General features: G+C 38.6%; 1 protein-coding gene across 1 annotated transcript in view; it reads right to left on the bottom strand.

The window, feature by feature from the left end:
- The window catches only part of sorcs3 (sortilin related VPS10 domain containing receptor 3), a 396336-nt gene that overhangs the window by 55150 nt on the left and 322673 nt on the right, over nucleotides 1–18513 (bottom strand). The window contains exon 18 of the mRNA XM_047365601.1: nucleotides 8266–8437. Within this exon, the coding sequence (XP_047221557.1) occupies nucleotides 8266–8437 (172 nt within the window). The remainder of the gene's footprint in view (nucleotides 1–8265; nucleotides 8438–18513) is intronic.

Raw genomic sequence — 18513 nt, 5'->3', positions numbered from 1 at the left:
CTCTTTCCTTCTTTTCTCCCCTTTTTCCCATTTGCCCCATCTCTCTCTTTTTCAAGCTTCCATTTTCCTTTTTATTTCTGTCTCCGTGTCCGTAACAATTGAAATATTCCCAAATAAGTTTATAATAAAGTTTCTTTTATAAATATCAAGCAGAGCTTTAAAGCATTAGCTGTGATGCTCCGCCTGTGAAAGTAAATCTGTTGGGCAATTTCTTGGCACTCAGACAACAATTATGAGCAAAACTCTGCCGGACAGGACACAGTAAAAAAAAAAAAAAAAAACAGATACTCCTCTTGCACAGCTTTATTATCTTTAGTGACACGCCTGTCTCATTTACTATCAGAAACAACTTGGTTGAATGGAAATAATTTTAGGTGTAAATCTGACAGCGGTATGAATAAATGTAGGTTTAACTGACCTCCGCCAAGGAGGTTTTTCAGCAGTGGCTTGTCTATTTGAAAAACATCTCAAAACGTTCTAAACAGATTAGGATGAAATGTTCAGACATGTTCAAAAGTTGTTTATTTGGACAAGGAACAGATGATTAGATTTTGGAGGTGATGTGGAGCCCCATCTGGATCCAGGAGTTTCTTGAAGGATTCCTTAGTGCCAGATCACGTTGCAGGAACTTGGAATTCCCACATGGCTCCTCACCCTGCCAGCAGCTATGGCCAACGGTCATCCAGAATACAGCTCATCAGTATGGAATGAAGCTGACAGGCAACTTTATTAGGTACACCTGTTCAACTGCTTGTTAATACAAAGACCAAATCAACCAGTCACATGGAAGCACCTTAATGCATTGGGCATCTAAACAGTACAACTTGCAGAAATTCAAAGTGAGGATCAGAATGGGAAAGAAAGGGAATTTAAGTGACTTAATTTGATGGTACCAGTTGGTCTGAGGATTTCAGACAGATGGGCTGGGATTTTTACACGCAGCCATCTCCTGTCTTTACAGAGAATAGTCCAAAAAAAGAGTAAAAAATCAGTTGTGTGAATGATAACACCTTGTTGATTAAGGTCAAAGGGGACTCGCCGACCTGGTTTGAGGTAATAAATAGGCAACTGTAGCTCAAATAACAACTTGTTACAGCATAGGTATGCAGAACATCAGCCCTGAAAGCTCAACTTGAGGAACCTTGAAGCTGATGGGCTCCAACAGCAGAAGGCAAGGCAAGTTTATTTAAATAGAACATTTCAGTAGCAAGACAATTCAAAGTGCTTCACATGAAGGAAAAAATAAAAATAAAAACATAAGTCAAAGTACATTGGAGTGGCATAAAGGTAATTCAAAAATAAAGAGAATAGAATGATGAATAAGAAAATGAAAGGAAAGTTGGACTGAAAACCTAATTTTAGATGGCACAGTCAAAGGCCACTCTAAACAAATTAGTTTTTATTCTTGATTGAAAGCAACCTAGGGTTTCAGTGCTTTTACAGTTGTCCGGTAGTTTATTCCAGATTCATGGAGCATAAGAACTAAAAGCTGCTTCTCCATGTTTGGTTCTGGTTCTGGGTATGCGGAGTAGGTTTGAGCCAGATGACCTGAGAGGTCTGGGTGGTTGATACACTGACAACAAGTCTGTAATGTATTTTGGTGCTAAGCCATTCAGTGATTTATAGACTAACAGAAGTATTTTAAAGTCTATACTCTGAGCTACCGGGAGCCAGTGTAGGGACTTTAGAACCGGGCTGATCTGCTCCACTTTCTTAGTTCTAGTGAGGATGCGGGCAGCAGCGTTCTGGATCAATTGCAGCTGTCTGATCAACTTTTTAGGCAGACCTGTGAAGACACCGTTGCAGTAATCAATTCTACTAAAGATGAACGCACAAATTAGTTTTTCAAGGTCCTGCTGAGACATTAGTCCTTTAATCCTGGAGATGTTCTTTAGGTGATAGAAGGCTGACCTTGTTACTATCTTTATGTTCCTCTGAAGGTTCAGGTCTGAGTCCATCACTACACCCAGGTTTCGAGCCTGACTGGTGGTTTCTAGCTGTATTAACTGAAGCTGTGTGCTAACTTTTAATCGCTCCTCCTTTTGTCCAAAGATTATTACTTCAGTTTTGCTTTGATTCAGCCCATCCATGCATTGATTTCTTCTAAGCATTTATCCAGCGCTTGAATGGGTTCATAGTCACCTGGTGACATTGTAACATATAGCTGTGTGTTGTCTGCATAGTTATGATAACTTACGTTGTTGTTTATTAAAATCTGAGTTAGGGGAAGCATGTAGATATTGAATAAGAGGGCCCTAAGATGGACCCTTGGGGAACGCCACATGTGATTTTTGTGGTCTCTGATTTAAAGTTACCTACTGACACAAAAATGTCCCTGTCCTTCAAGAAGGATTTAAACCAATTGAGTGCTGTACCAAAAAGGCCGACCCAGTTTTCCAGGCGCTCTAATAAAATGGAGTGATCAACAGTGTTGAATGCTGCACTAAGGTCCAATAATACCAGCACTGTGGTTCCTCCACAGTCTGCATTTATATGGATGTCACTGAACACCTTGACAAGAGCAGTCTCTGTACTGTGGTGAGCAGGAAGCCAGACTGGAAGACATCGAAGCGGTTGCTCGTTGTTAGTAAGTTGTTTAACTGCTGAAACACAGCTTTTTCAATAATCTTACTGATGAAGGGGAGGTTTGATATAGGCCTGTAGTTCTGTAGTAGCAGCTTGTCCAAGTTGCTCTTTTCAATAAAGGTTTGATAATTACTGTTTTCAGGGCCCGGGGGAAAACACCTGACAAAAGGGACATGTTTATTATTTGTGTTAAATCAAATGTTATTACAGGCAAAGCTTTCTGAAGGAAAGCTGTGGGTAAAACATCGAGACAGCAGGAAGAAGAGCTTAGTTGCTGTACGATTTCTTCTAAGTTTTCATAGTTTATTTGGTGAAATTTTGTCAAAATCAGTTCTAGTTGGAGACAACATTGGTACTGGAGTTGATGTGGATGTGCTGACTGCCTCTCTGATCTTTTGGGTTTTTTCAATGAAGAAGTTAACAAATTCATTGCAGGCCCTGGTAGAGTGGAGTTCAGATGCTACAGTTACAGGAGGGTTTGTTAACCTGTCGACCGTGGCAAATAAGGCATGAGCATTGTTAATGTTTTTTTCTGATGATCTCAGAAAAGAAAGATTCCCTTGCATTTTCAGTTGTAGGTTATATCTGTATGGTCTCTTTTTATAGAGAATGTAGTGAACCTGGAGTCTAGTCTTTCACCACCTGCGTTCAGCTTTTTGACACTCCCACTCAGATGGCCACACCTGGTGCCACTCCGGCACCAGGCTCTGGATGTGTTGAAAACACCATTAAAAGCTGCCAACTGAAAGGTTTGGTGGTATAACTGGCTGTTTAAAAAACATTAAAGTTAAACAAATCCAAATTTTGCTTTAAGTAAAATAAGAAAGGGTGAGTCATCCCAAGCTGTGATTTCACAGATCCTAAAAATGAACACAGTGGTTAATATTTTAGCTGGAAACCCTCAGTTGCCTGGTGTGGCTGTCATGTTCAATCACAGAGTTCATCTGTGGAAAAAATCCTCATTGTTTCCCACTGGGGAAAGCTCGCCTCACAAAATTAATAACGTGGAAGAACAACTATGGAACATTTTCTTTCAAACGTAGCTCTTTAAAAAAGAAGAAACAAAGTGATAAAACAGAAAATGGAGAAGCAGTGAGTGAGAAACCACGCCTGTGGCAGCAATAACTCTCCATTGTTCTTTTCTGTCAGACATCAGTCTTTCACCTTGTGTTGGAGGAAGTCTGACACAGTCTGCTTTCCAGCATTGTTCTGGTTCCATAAGGTTATCACACATTCATTTTTGCACAGCTCATTGAGGGTCCCACCGCATTATTTCAATCAGACTGAGGTCACTACTTTAACTAGGGCAATTCTTTTTTTTTAATGACATGGACAACTTTTGTCTGGGACAAAGGTTCAAGTGAAGATCTTGATGACTGGGGAGCTGCATCAGTGTATTTGTAACCAAGCGTTTCCAGGCCCTCCCTTTCTGTTTGTGTTTCATATCGGTGGACTTCACACAATCCTCTGTTAAACCTAGTTTAACTTTAGTTAGTTGGGGTCAGGGCGGGAGAGACTGCTGTCAGCTAGCAGTGGGGTATTGAGTTGGTTGTGCACTGTAAGCAAATCATAACTTTCATGCAAAAAAGTTTAATTTGCTTCTCAAAATCAGATTTAACCTTGGTGCATACACATTACAGAGATGAATTAATTCTACACTGTGATGAGCCATACCCATTTAAAAGGCGGAGAGCAAATAAGAAAGAAAGAGCCTCTCAAACCTTTTCTCGCCGATGTAGAATGAGCGTGAACATTCTGAGCGTTGGTCGGCTGAGATTCAGGCATGAGCCCATTATGTCTCTGCCAACTGCTTTCTAAAAACTGAATCCATCTGAATCCATCTGTGCATGTAAATATTGTATTGCATAAAAGGTTTCTGAACAAAACAAAAAGCAGAATACTCACAGATTTTATTAAATCACCAAATATGTTTCAGTTTTTTTTCCTAATTCTATTTTTAAATGAACCGAAGAGCCTTTATTTCATAAAATATTTAGTGCCATTTTCTTTGCCCAAGAAATACATCCAACTGGAGGTTCATGAATATAAATTAAATTCTGAATTCATCATGAGAATTTTCTTAAATAAGTCTGAGGCGACAAAGATCCCTCCGCCCACCTTCCCATCTTTCTGACGAGCCATCTACCTTCCACAGGTCCCTTCCCTCCCTTCTCTCACTGTTACTGAAAGACAACAAGCATCAGTTTTTTTAACCCATCACACCATAATACAAAACCGGGAAGCTCCCAGAGGAGACCAGCTGAGTGGTCTGTGGGTGAGAAGCATGGAAGCGGTTACCCAGTGACCAGGCAGCCAGGCCAGCCTGACTCTTAACACAGCACCTCTCACTAACTAACAGGGTCTCTGGTGGGGTCTTTTATTTCTGCTTGTGGCTCAGAACTACTGCATGGTGTGGGCGATGTGCAGGGAACTGACTGTGCTCGTGTTAGAGAGCAGTAACTTTCCAAGAAATCACCAGACATTTCTCAAGCTCCAGCATTTGTGCCTCAGGGTTTTACAAACAGAACAATGTATGTATGACTCCATGCTGTACCTTTGGTCTCAGTCTCAGCTCGAAGTTTTTTCCAAAGTGCAACATGATCAGTGTATTTTCAGAACAACGTAATAAGTTTAGACTATTTTGTTCCCATTTAAAAATGCTGTGAAGAAGTATTTCCCATCTCACAGATTTCCTCTGTTTGTTGTCACACTTCAAACAAATGTTAACATTAGATGACCTGAGTAAATACAAAATACAGTTTTCAAATTACGATTTCATGATTTTGGGAAAAAGGTATTAAAAGAAACCGGATCCAGTGTGAAAAAAGTAGAACTATGGAACATTTTCTGCAAATTGTGGCCCCACAGAGCCCTGATCTCAACATCATGGAGTGTGTCTGGGATTACATGAAGAGACAGAAGGATGTGAGAAAGCCTCCATCCACAGAAGATCTGTGGTTTGTTCTCCAAGATGTGTGGAACAACCTACCAGCCGAGTTCCTTCAAAAACTGTGTGCAAGTGGACCTAGAAGAATTGATGCTATTTGGAAGGCAAAGGGTGGTCACACTAAATATTGATTTGATTTAGATTTCTCTTTTGTTCATTCACGGCATTTTGTTGATTGATGAGAATAAATAATTAACACTTCCATTTTGCATTCTTTGTTTACAGCATTTTTTCACACCTGCCTGAAACGTTTGCACAGCACTGTATGTCTGCCCATCGGTTTGTGACCGTAAGCTCAGCTGTTCTTGGATTACGCAGCAGGACAATGATCCAAAGAAACACCAGAAAGTTCCACCTCTTAATGACAGGAAGAGGAACTGGACAGGCCAACCTAAATCACCTGAGAAGCTACAGCAGAACCTTAGAAGTTGCATACTGATCAGCGTATCGGTGTATGAATGTGTGTGTGTTTGGGTGAATGTGGTGCTTGAGTGGTCGCTATCACTGAAAAAGCACTATATAAGTTCAGTCCATTTACCATTTAATTGGGTTGTTTATGTGTGAATACTCTCAAAGAGAGCTGAATTAAAACAATTCTGCAAAGTTTTCAAATGTCCTATGAAGCAATGTGGCCAGATATCATCAGCACTTAATGGCAGTTGTTGTTGCCAAGCATGGAGGAAGCAGTTATTAAGATTTGGGAGCTAATTCCTTGTAGGGACATGTTGGTTTCAATGGCTTGTTTTACTTAATGAACAAAACCATCATTTAAAAATTGTAATTTATATGTGGTTACTTGTACTAAAATCTGTTTAATGATCTAAACTATTTAAGTGCAAAGGGAAAAACTAAGAAAGACATTTGTGGGAGGGCCCAAGCTTTTTCACATCATTGCAATTGTTTGGAAGTCAAAAGTATTAATTGTTGCAATTTTAAAAAATCTGTTTTAATTATTGCAGGGTCTTAAATTCTGCTCAGCAGATGTCCCATAAATGTTCAGTTGGAGCTTAGTTCTTTTTCAGTATTTGCCAGAGTTGTCCAAGCTTTTCATTATGTTCTACAGATCCTGGACAAACTGAACTCACCCACATAAAACAGAAACAATAAAGTATCAACAGGGGATGGGCGATATTGATTAAACTAAAATCACGATAGTTTGTGGTATTTACTGCAGCGGTGATAAACATGGTGATTAAAAGTAGTATACAATTTATCACAGTCCTTTCTTCAGTAAACCTGTCACTGTGTATAGTCACAAACCTCACAAAGCCTCACAAACAAACATATTGCTCTGGAAATAAAACCAGAATTTAAATAGGCTAAATCACTGAGCAAGTGATAAATGTTGTAGCCTTCTTGCAGCCAGGTCACAGGCAGTGCGCAGCAACATCAATTGCAATCAATGCATTTTTTCTTACTCTCTCTTTTTTCCATTAACACCATGTCTGCTGCAATCTCCCTGCGCTTCAGCATGTCGCTCACTAACAGCTCCGGCCTGGGTCTGTCCAAATGGCAAATTTACTTTTGGCAAGCGGAGTTTAAATCCATTCCACATGAAACATAACAGCCCACCCAATATTACATCTAAACAGTTATTTGTATTTGTGAAGTTGCACACACTGATATTTCAAGGACAACTGTAATTCAATATCCCAGGAAATTGTACAATAAAACTCAGTCTCATGCAAACCCAGAAAATGATCCCTGTGGTCTCCATCTAGAGCTGGAATGCTGTCTGATGTATCCATAAGACTTCATGTTCATGTTCATGTTGATTTACCTAGTCATTGTTGTTCTGCAGGTGAACCAAGTCACATCTAAATCGGATCGTTTTCAATGTCAGTGTGTGATTTTTATTCATTTGGGACAAAGCAGTGAGCTTTACCTATACCTGATAGAAAAGGTGAAGGCTCTGTTCATGCTGCCAACAGAGCTTTCCTGCATCCTTTGCATGTATTGTCCACGTTTTTATGTGAGAAAAACTAAAAATGCATTTAAATGTTTTTGTTTGTGTTTGTTTCTATGGAGACTGAACATATGGAGATAAAATAATGATGTAGCAACCTACTCCACACACGCCCACAATCACTTACTGTTGTACTATGCCAGGAACTTTTCTTCCACTAAACTTTCACATCATAGACGTTACTGCTACTAACTGGGAAAGTGGTGCATATTTCAGCTTTTTCGTTGATATTCCAGCTAATTTGAAGATCCGGTTTTGATGAAAAATGGACCAATCTGCAGAACTGAAGCTATTCCAGTTAGCTGTTTCTCTTATCTTAGGTATTCTGTACAGTACAACCTGCTGCTGATATCAAAATATAAAATTAGTTTTATATTCCTAAAAGCAATGAGATCAGCTATTAAGTGATTTAATGCTTTTAGAAGCTTCCGAAATATTAAAAAACTTGTTGAATATTATAAAACACCTTGTGAAAAACATTATTTTATAACAGACAGAATCAAAATAACTAAAGCTTTCAATCATAAGGTAAAAATAAATAGAACTCGTGTGATCTTTAGACCATTTCAAAGGAGAACCCTGTTCCATAAAAACGAGAGATAAATTATCTCCATGGAGATACTTCAGTATCTGTCATTTGGGGATTTGTTCCCTTACCTCCGGTGACCTAATTGCAGCTTTTAGAAAAAAATATATCATTCCTATAAATCTCTAGATTACAAATGAAAGTGGTCCAGCGATATCTTCATGGTATCTGTGTTCTCACCTCATTCAGGTGCACGATGAAGGTGACGTTACTTCCCATGTTGGCCGTGAGTTTGCTGTCTTTGGTGGTCAGGGTGAGTCCCTTAGGGGACCTGTTGGGGCACTGCTGCTTCCTGGCCGTGTACATCTCTTTAACTCCCTTAGTGCAGTTGTTCAACACCACTTTACGGTACCTTAGGAAACAAACATGGAAAACACGTCATTCCATACTGGGATTTTCAGCTCTGACCTTTATATTTATGTCTTTTGTAGTTTTTGAACTAATTTCCTGCTGCATGAACTTGTGGTGTATGGAAAAAGTAGACCTCAGCACAGTTTGGCTGTATTGTGTTAACAGCCTTTGGGACTAGATGACAACTAACAAGACAAGCTGTGTCAGAGGCTGCGACACCACAGGAAGTTTAATCAGTGCAGCAGAGTATAAAACACTGCTGCTCTGATTAAGCTTCGTAAGGTGTCTGTCCCCTGAGGAGTCTCCAAAACCTAGCACGCAGGACACACTTCCCAGGAACAACAAAGGCACGATGCATTAAAATGATCATAGCACAGGCATGCAGATACAGTTTCTAGGTCTCGTCTAAAGCCAGGCTTATAGTACATTGCAAAGTGCCATTTTTAGATTTTGTCAAGTCACAACCACAAGCCTTAATGTACAGTGGGGAGAACAAGTATTTGATACACTGCCACAGACCTGTTAGTTCTTCTTTAAGAAGCCATCCTGTTCACCACTCATTACCGGTATTAACTGCACCTGTTTAAACACGTTGACCTCGTTACTCGTTATGTGTGGACAATGTGATTTTCTGGATTTTTGTTTTAGATTCCGTCATTCACAGTTGAAGAGTACCTATGATAAATACTGAAGACTTCTACATGCTTTACAAGTGGGAAAACACTTATCAAACAAGAATCAAATACTTGTTCTCCCCTCTGTATTTTGTTGGGATTTTAACCCAAAGTAGTCTCTGATACCAGTGCAACTAATTGTCTTCAGACTAGTCTCCGAATCAGTAAACAGAGTCCATCGGTGTGTGTTAGGGTTTGAAAACTTTTGTATTGTTTATCACTCATGTCTGTTCTAAGTGCTTTTCTCTCCTACATGCCATAGAAAGGGATATGTGGGAGGCGAGTGAGTTATGATTACCAAGTCCTCACTCCCTCTCTGTTTAAAATCAAGACACATGAACCCTAACCTTTCTGACCCCACACACACACACGCACACACCCTGAATGTTTGTTGAACTGTGTGTGAACCAGCATGTATAAATAAAGAGGGAGGGGTGCCAACACTTTGTAGTCTGCACTGCAGAGCTACCCTTGCAAGTAAAATTGACTGTATCGTTCCTTGCCTCTGAGTTGATTGAATAATACCTAACATTAATTTGGTCCTTCGAGCCGGATATTATAAGAACTAAACTGATTTTATCTTTCTTTGCAGTGACTGGCGGATCTCCGGGAACAGCCTGACGTCGAGTTAAGCGCACAGCCGCAACTAGGCCTGGTGGCTGAAAGTCCCGGTGTGTGACATTCGCATCTGGCCGGTGGGTTATCGTCTTGCTCGACGCCGGGTGACTCTGGGAGGTTCGACAGAGTCACCTAGAATTCAGCTCAGAGGTGAGATAGCTTTAAAATACAGTACATGAGATAAGAGTAAGCGCTATATAAATAAGAGAAGAAAAGTACTTAAAAGTCGTTGGTAGTGTGTCGCCGATAAGGACACTGCATTGGATAGGTTTTATTTCGCCGGAAAGAAATAGTGATAAATTTAGGTAGGATCTCGCCGCAATGAGATCAGAAACGACTAGGTGGTTCCGCCGTAAAGTGAACTGGATAATTTGGTTGGTAACATTTCGCCGAAAGGAAATGAAATTAAATGTTGAATAATAAGGGAGCTGATAAACTAAGCTAGGTTGACCATACATATTGCTGAAGGGACATACATATGTCAAAATACTAACTGTGTGAGTGCTGCTGTGTGTGTTTGGAGGACTAAACATTTTTGGAAGAATCATAGCCAGATTCTGTTGGTCCTGTTTTCTTTTGCCCATATTAAAAATACCTTTTATCTGGGACATTCATACTCTACAAATATATCTGGGTGAGAAGTTGCTCTGTATTATTATTATTATTTATTTTTTTATTACACATTAACCATTATCTCCTAAAAAATGAAAGGAAAAGGTGGAGATGATTGTGTTAAATGTGCTTTAACTTGGGAAGATAAGTTTGGTTTTTCACAGAGTGGAAGTTTGAGTGTAAATAAGTTAAATAGTTTAAATAGTTTCAAGTAAAACAGTTGATGGATGGAGATGAGAAAAATAAAAAACATAAGAAAAAGATTAAAAAGCACAGAGTGCATCAATTAAGGTGTTAAAGAGTTAAAACTTTCCCGCAGGAAGTTTCGTTTGTCTTAAATATTGCGATCAGTCGGAAAAGAAAGGAGTATAGTGCATGTTATGGTGGACAACTGACTGACTGACTGATAATATTTCTGTGTGGAAAATCTGAACCTATACTAAACTTTTCTTCTGCCTCTCTCACACACATATACACACATATATGGGATTTGAGTTCAACATCTGCGTTTTTGAGTCTGGATTTTAGAAACCTGCCCTTCTCCATGGCTACTCCGCCAGAGATGCTTCTCCAGCACAGCCTGAAAGAGAGAGATCTGCCTTCCTGTCTGCCTGCTTGTTGCAAATCGCAGTGTGAGTTTCCACCAAAACGAAACTCAGAAGAAGTCTGGACCCACTGAGATGGACAACGATCCATGCTGCTGCAGAGCCAGAAGAGCGATACACTGGATTTATATTGAAAGCACATCTTATGCGGGCAGAAGAGAAACAGGCCGGAGCAAAGTTTCTTCTTTCTCCCTCCTGGAGAAGTTAAAGTGGACAAAGAATGATTGAATTTCTCACCAACAGACCTGAAGGGCTTGGTTGTTTTTTTTTGGACTGATAGAGGACTGTGTGCCATGACAGTCTGACTCTGGAGCGATTAAGAAACTGATGGGGGTAACGTACAAACACACACACATTTGCATAAATCTTTTCCTATTTTCTGCAATGAAGAACGCTTATTAACTGCTGCTCATGTGACGCTTGCTTGACGTTGACAGATATAGCGGGTTAAAATATTATTTTAGGGATAGAAAAGTATCTTTAAAAAGGTGATAACTTAGTTCATTTGATACTTTCCGGTTAATTCTTTCAGAGAAGCAAGTTCTCTTTCGTCGTGGAATATTCAGGGTCAATTATTCTAGTTATTAAAAGTTATTAAAAGCAGAGGACGTTACAACATCTCCAAAACTCAGCAGTAACCAAGTGTTTCTATGTTATTCTCAGGACAGATCTCATGAAGGAGTATTTTTAAAACCCATTGCATGCGTAAAACCTGATGGGTTTCTCCTTCAGGTATTATTTTCTGTTGTCAGAGTTTGTATCCCATAAATCTAATGGGTAGAGACCTCATTAAAACAGGCTTAGTTTTACTGCAGATGGTCTTCATACAGTTTCTGACACAGTATTTACAGTTTGGTGCAGTTTTTGTCCACAAGTGCTAACTGACGCTTATGGAAAGTACAAATTTATTGTTTTTCACAGCAGCTGCTGGGAAGAGGTTAAATGAATTTCTTTCCTTCCCTCTTCTGATTCATGCAGCGTGTTGATTTACACCGTACCTTATATCAGGTCCTGACAAAAAATTATGAAAGGCTTGGTTCTGCAGGTTCTTTTTTCTCCATTTGGGGAATGAAAGGAAACCTGATCAGTTCTGTGCTGCATAGAAATATTAAAACACTTGTTGTTTTCTAAGATATCACCAGATAAAACATTTTAAACTTTGAGAGTAATTGGTTTTGTTAAACACATTTTCCTTGGTAAAACAATCCTTTAAAATGAGAATGAAAAAATTGGGTTATTTTTGAAGGTAAGAAAGATTCTGATTGGACAGTGGTACCACACAAAAATTAAACTAATCTCATGTTTCCTAAAAGATTTCATAGAAAAGGCCTTCAGAACCGTAGAGATATTTTCCACCACAGTACCAAGTTTTTTAAGCATGCTTTTTCTTTATTTTAAAACAGATCTGTATTTTTTGTTTTTTGTTTTTTAGCATAATGATGTCTGAAGCTTCTTATGAACTGAGTTAGAAGCAAATATGATCTGAGGTAAATTAGGAGCTGTGAACTAATAATTTTAAATCTGATTATTGTCCAAAAAGAAATAATACACTAACAGATCTGGGGATATTTAGCCAATCCTTTAATCTCTGCAGAAAGTTAACACCATTGTTCAATGCAGTAGTACTCAACTTGTGGTTCCTGGACTCCTGAAGCCCGTGAGCCATAGATTTTGGGTCCATAAAATTATAGTACTTAATTAAAGGTAAACCTATTACCGATTACCTATTAAAACAGATCTAAGCCAATGATGCGTTCCAGTCATTTGGTGGTTTTGAAATGCAATAATACTAAACATTTCTACTCTGGGGACACAGATTGGGGTTGAAGAGTTTTGTTTGGTGCCAAGGTTAGGATTCTTTATAACGAAATAAAGAAAATCCTTACTTTTAGGGAAATAAAAGACAAAATAAATAAAAGCCCTCTTAACAGTAAGAGGATGGTCGGCTCAAACTCCAGTCTCCTTGTTTGATTTTTTTAGGGTTTAAAGATTAAAAGAATACATAGGAGTACAAAGGTACACAACGCAATTTCAGATTACTAAATCATAAAATATTGGAACATTTATCAGCATTTGGATTATTAAAGAGGGGTTCTAGTAATAATTTTCTCCCCAACTCTCAAAATTTAAATAGCCCAAATTAAAGAAAATTATGTTTGTTCTCCTTTTGAAACACTATGTGGAAAAAAGTCCAGTTTGGAGTCAAGTTTCTTATCTTAATTTCTGATTAAGTCAAACACTGCAGTTTTTGTTTTGTTTGGGTATACCATAAAAATGTCAACGCCGGCTTAAAATACTTCTTTGCATTTAACCTGAGCAGAGAAATTCTTGAATGCAGCTGCGATCAAATTGAGTCAAACAAAAAGAGAATTATAACAATAACTCTCAGGATTGTAGTTATTATTATAGAGTTACAGTACAAAGAATTGGTAAAAGGTTTCAGCATCAGTGAATTTGGATTCATTTAAGAGAAAACTGTTGCTGTGTTTCTAAATACTTTGAGATCTCTTTGGACTATGTGCACTCATTTTTAAAAAAGGATCCTGAAGATTGTCATAACAAAATTGATCAATTATAGCATTAAAAGATTTGGCTGAGAAAACATATTCTGAAAAGAGATTGTTAAAAATTTATTTGAATTCTTGAAGCTTCAAATTTGGCCATTTGTTTGTCTTTGATGTTTTGTCTTTGTTTGTTGGAATTAATGTTTGTTTATATGTTGCATGAAACAATAATCCATGTTTAGAATAATGTTTCTAAATCCCAGATTGATTAAAACTTTGAGTTTTCAGGAGAGTTAAGAAGCAGCTTGTTTCTGAGGTAGGTGCATGTTAACAGTTTTGCAGTTTAAGGATCACTAAGATGGGTTGGAATGAAGAAACTGTGGGTCCGCCCATAGGCTGCCAATCAGAGGTTAGTTCTGCCTGACTCCGCCCACCTACCAGGTTGGTTCATGCCTTTGCTGTCATGGTAACGCTCAGCACCTCCCTTCCTGAGTTTTAACACTGTTTAAGAGACAATAGAATCAAAATGGTTGTAGTGATTGTTGCCTTAAAAACAGGTTTTTGTATAATAATTAAGGATGTAGCATGACTTTTAGATTTATGTGTTTTTACTATTAAAAGGTTAATGAAATAGTTTAAACTAGTTTGAAGAATTAGTTTTGCAAGCAGAATCATTGGTGATTTATTAGATTGAAAGTTTCCCTGGTGCCATTAAGCTAGCTGACAGTTCAAGATATGCCAAAAGTAAGGAATATATTTTTGATAAAGAATCATACTTGACAGGAATTATTTATTAGATTCAATTTGTAGAGTGTATGCGTCAATATTACATTAGATTTCCATTAGTCTAATATTTATCTTCATACAAAACAAATCAGGATGATATGTGACTTATTTCTAAGTGAAATATTGATGAACTGTATGACGACTGAAGTTTGTGTTTAGTTGTTAATGGAACTGAGTTACAGTTAAAAACATCTGGATTTTATTTATGTTGTTTTTGTTAAATTCATAGACACACATAGTTATGTCAGAATTCATTTCTTTGGTTCTATGTAATGTGATTTTGGTTACTGGACTATTTTTGTACAAACCTTTTGCTGGATTGTCGCATGGGTTGGACCCTGCGCCAGAAGAGGGGAATGTCAGAATAAAGTAACATGGGGATATTTCCAAGATCAATTTTTTCCACATCCTTGTGTGAAGATAGGATGTTGTTTTACTGTCAAAACCTGTCCACTGTGTTTTCTCAGGTTTCACAGACGGTGAAGGCTGCATTACCAGAAACAGCCACTTCCACCCTCCAGTCCTTTATTCCTGGCGACTGGATTCTAGTCAGAGAATCTAGGAGAAAACACAGGAAGTCCAGGGCTGGAATGGCCCATATCAGATCCTACTAGACACCCAGGAAAGCTGCAGCAAAGCTCTAGCTCCTCCAGCTTCATCTGGCTTCCAGGACACAAGTCATCTTCCAACTGGATCATCCACGGCCTGAAAGGTGTGAGGACAGCGGACCACCACGAGACAAAGAACTGTAAGCTAATCACTGGCGAGTGATTGAAGAGGTGGTTGAAGAACACTGTTCTTACAAGGGCACAATAATCCCTTGGGCAGTGCAACGTTATTTCAGAATCTACTTAAGGCCATCGCATTGCCTGAAAGTTAGAAATCATAAGGTCATTTGCCTCACTGCACACACATCACAGTGAGAGACACATAGGAAACATACAGGGAAGACCTCTACACATTGCACATAACCTTTCTCTGGATGATGGACTGGCGACATCTGCAACAGAGAGACAGTCAAACATGCGCCATGATGCTTATTATCCTTAATTTCTTAACATTTGGTGGCTATTAGGCTCCTTTGCCTAGACAGCAAGGGTCAGACAAATTCTTTTCTCCCACTTTGACAGCGAGACTGACTCTGAGGAGGAAATCTCGGATGCTTTTATCTAACTTTCATGTTTATTGCTTGATATCTATCATTATGGTATTATTACAAATTTGAATGTGTTCATTTCCACTGTTTAGTTGGACTATGGAAGCTTAACTTCCAGCAAGTTAGAGTTCCTGTTTCTAAATATATTTCTAGAGGAGCTTCCTACAACCGCCCACCTGTACCAGACTGGTAACAGGGCAGCTTGAAGTCACTCAGGAGAGACAGCAGGATTTTTGAGTTTTATTAATAATTTGTTTTCAGTACCAGAAGAAAGGACATTCCACTACAAGGTCACGATGCAGCTATATGGAAGATGGTCTGTTCTGATGCTAATGATTGGTATTGCAAGTATTTTATTACTCTTGTGTTCATTTGGGGAAAGGTACAGCAAAGACAATGTGTGGCTAATCTTAGTAAATATGCCAATAATACTCATCAGCTGATTCGAAGAGAGATTCATCACTTTCCTGACTACTATGATCATGCTGATAATGTGTGGTGGCAACTGATGCATCAAACCGTGAGGAAGATAATAAATGATAGTTGCTATGTTTGTTGTTTGATTCCACGTGCTATTAATGATCAACCATTTTTAGTTCCTGTTCCTATTGATACTACTTTCTTTCCAGATAGGCAACATAACCAGCTGGTGGAGGTTGTTTTTCCTTGGGTGAGGAATTATATTGTAAGGCAAAGCAGAAATTTTAATAGATTTTCTAGTGAAACTAATTTAATATGTGCTACTACAGGAATTCTTTATAGATTTTGGGGTAATAGGAATCAATTGGATATCCAGATATAGGTACTGATATTTGTATCGCAGAGGAGGAAAACACACCTTATTTCTTTGGAAAGACAGAAGGTTGCAAAACTATTATATTTGTTTCATGTGCTTTAATCAACAGACATGAATTTGAGTCATGTCCTATCAGAACTGCTGCTTATACTATTTCAGGATCTTTGGTCCCAGATCCCTTTGTGTTAACTCTTAATCTTACAGCCGTACCGCATGGAAGTAAATTGTATGACTAGGCAGGTAAATTAACCAGGGTTCTTCTTACTCGTGTCCTAAGAACATGGTTTGGATGTGTGGAAATAGATTATATCTGTATCTTGCCTGCTAATTGGTCTGGAGTATGTTATCTATCTCACTTACTACCTACAGTCACAACTTATGATTCAATCAGCCCATTATTAGAGAGGAAGGGTTCACTGTTCTGACCGAGGAGCAGCAAGCTCTTAGAACGATGAGTTTGCAAAGTAGAATGGCTTTGGATTATCTGTTAGCTGAGAGGGTTGATGGTTTTGAAGAATTTATTTTTCTTTTACTTGTGATTACCTTGTAATCAGAAGAAAGGAGTTGTAATGGACATTCTTGTATTAAGTGCTCTAAGGAGTTCTAAAGTGTATGACCTTTAGGTTACCTCTCTTTCTTCAGAACATCTGTGTTAGAGGAGCAAGCTGTAAAAACCAGGATCAGACGTTTAATGATTAAAACCCATTCCTTTTGGGTGATGTCTCAGGAAGAGCAGATGGGTTTGTTCATAGATAACTTTGTTACCCCTGACCTGAGGAGGGTCTAGGGTCATTAAGCACAAACTCTTTTAAGTTGAGATAACATCCACATACTCTTTAAATACGGTGTGTAAATGTTGACACCACACTGAACCCAAAGACAGATGACTATGATGACACAGAAAAGGTTTATTTTACCGAGCTACAAAATAAAAACCACTACTCCTATGATGACATTTTGTAAATGAAAATATCTTTGACGCCTGAATGTACTCATAATTGTTCTTCATAAAATGACTTTATAGCAGAAAATTGAAAGAAGATGCTATTTAAGTGAAATGAGACAAAGTACAATTATGACATGAACAAGGCTTGTTTTAATTCTTTTACTTTTATTACATTTTGTTTTCTTTGATTTATTATATTGTTTTATTATTGTTGTACTCTACCATGCCCCTTAGGGGGAGGGGCGTGTGAGTATTTTTCCCACAATATAATCTGCTTTCCGTCCGTGGGTTTTTCGCTCACACAGAGTGTTTTCTTTTATATGTATCTAATCATGACTTTCTTCGTGATAGAAAATGGGGGACTGTTAGGGTTTGAAAACTTTTGTATTGTTTATCACTCATGTCTGCTCTAAGTGCTTTTCTCTCCTACATGCCATAGAAAGGGATATGTGGGAGGCGAGTGAGTTATGATTACCAAGTCCTCACTCCCTCTCTGTTTAAAATCAAGACACATGAACCCTAACCTTTCTGACCCCACACACACACATGCACACACCCTGAATGTTTGTTGAACTGTGTGTGAACCAGCATGTATAAATAAAGAGGGAGGGGTGCCAACACTTTGTAGTGTGCACTGCAGAGCTACCCTTGCAAGTAAAATAGACTGTATCGTTCTTGCCTCTGAGTTGACTAAATAATACCTAACAGTGTGTGATTTAATCTGAGTCTAACTGCAGCTGTTCTCTTTCTGGCCTCAGAGTTTTTTCAGAGAACATTAGAGAGCAAACAGCATCATAAAGACCAAGGAACACAGCTACAGGTCAGGGAGAAGGTTGTAGAGAAGTTAAAGAAGAGTTAGGTACTAAAACAATATCCCAAGCTTTGAACATGTCCCAGAGCTCTGCTCAACCCATCATCTGAACATGGAGAGAGGATGGACCAACTGCAGATCTACCAAGACATGGATGTTCACCTAAACTGACAGACAGGACAAGGAGAACATTAATCCAAGAAGCAGCTAGACCCATGGTAACTCTGGAGGAGCTGCAGTGTTCCACAGTACAGGTGGAAACATTAGTTGAAACAATTACTCGCTATACACGCCACAATTCTGGCCTATGTGGAGCAAACAGAAAGGCATAAGAATTATCTTTGCAGTTTAATACCAGCTGTGTAGCAAACATACTAAACCTGCAGAAGAAGCTGCTCTGGTCAAATTAGACCAAAATTAGACCTGCATATAAAATGTTACACCAGTTTAGTAATTAGGTGACTTCTGAAGGTACATTAGTCCATTGGATTTTATCAAGGGCAATAAAGGGTACAGAACATAAATGCACCCCACACATCAAAACCCTTTTGTTTGTAAAAAAAAAAAAG

The sequence above is a fragment of the Girardinichthys multiradiatus genome, chromosome 5 (genome assembly GCF_021462225.1).
Source record: "Girardinichthys multiradiatus isolate DD_20200921_A chromosome 5, DD_fGirMul_XY1, whole genome shotgun sequence".
NCBI lineage: Eukaryota > Metazoa > Chordata > Actinopteri > Cyprinodontiformes > Goodeidae > Girardinichthys > Girardinichthys multiradiatus.
The sequence above is the reverse complement of the archived record's forward strand: the minus strand, read 5'-3'. Positions and strand labels throughout refer to the sequence as shown.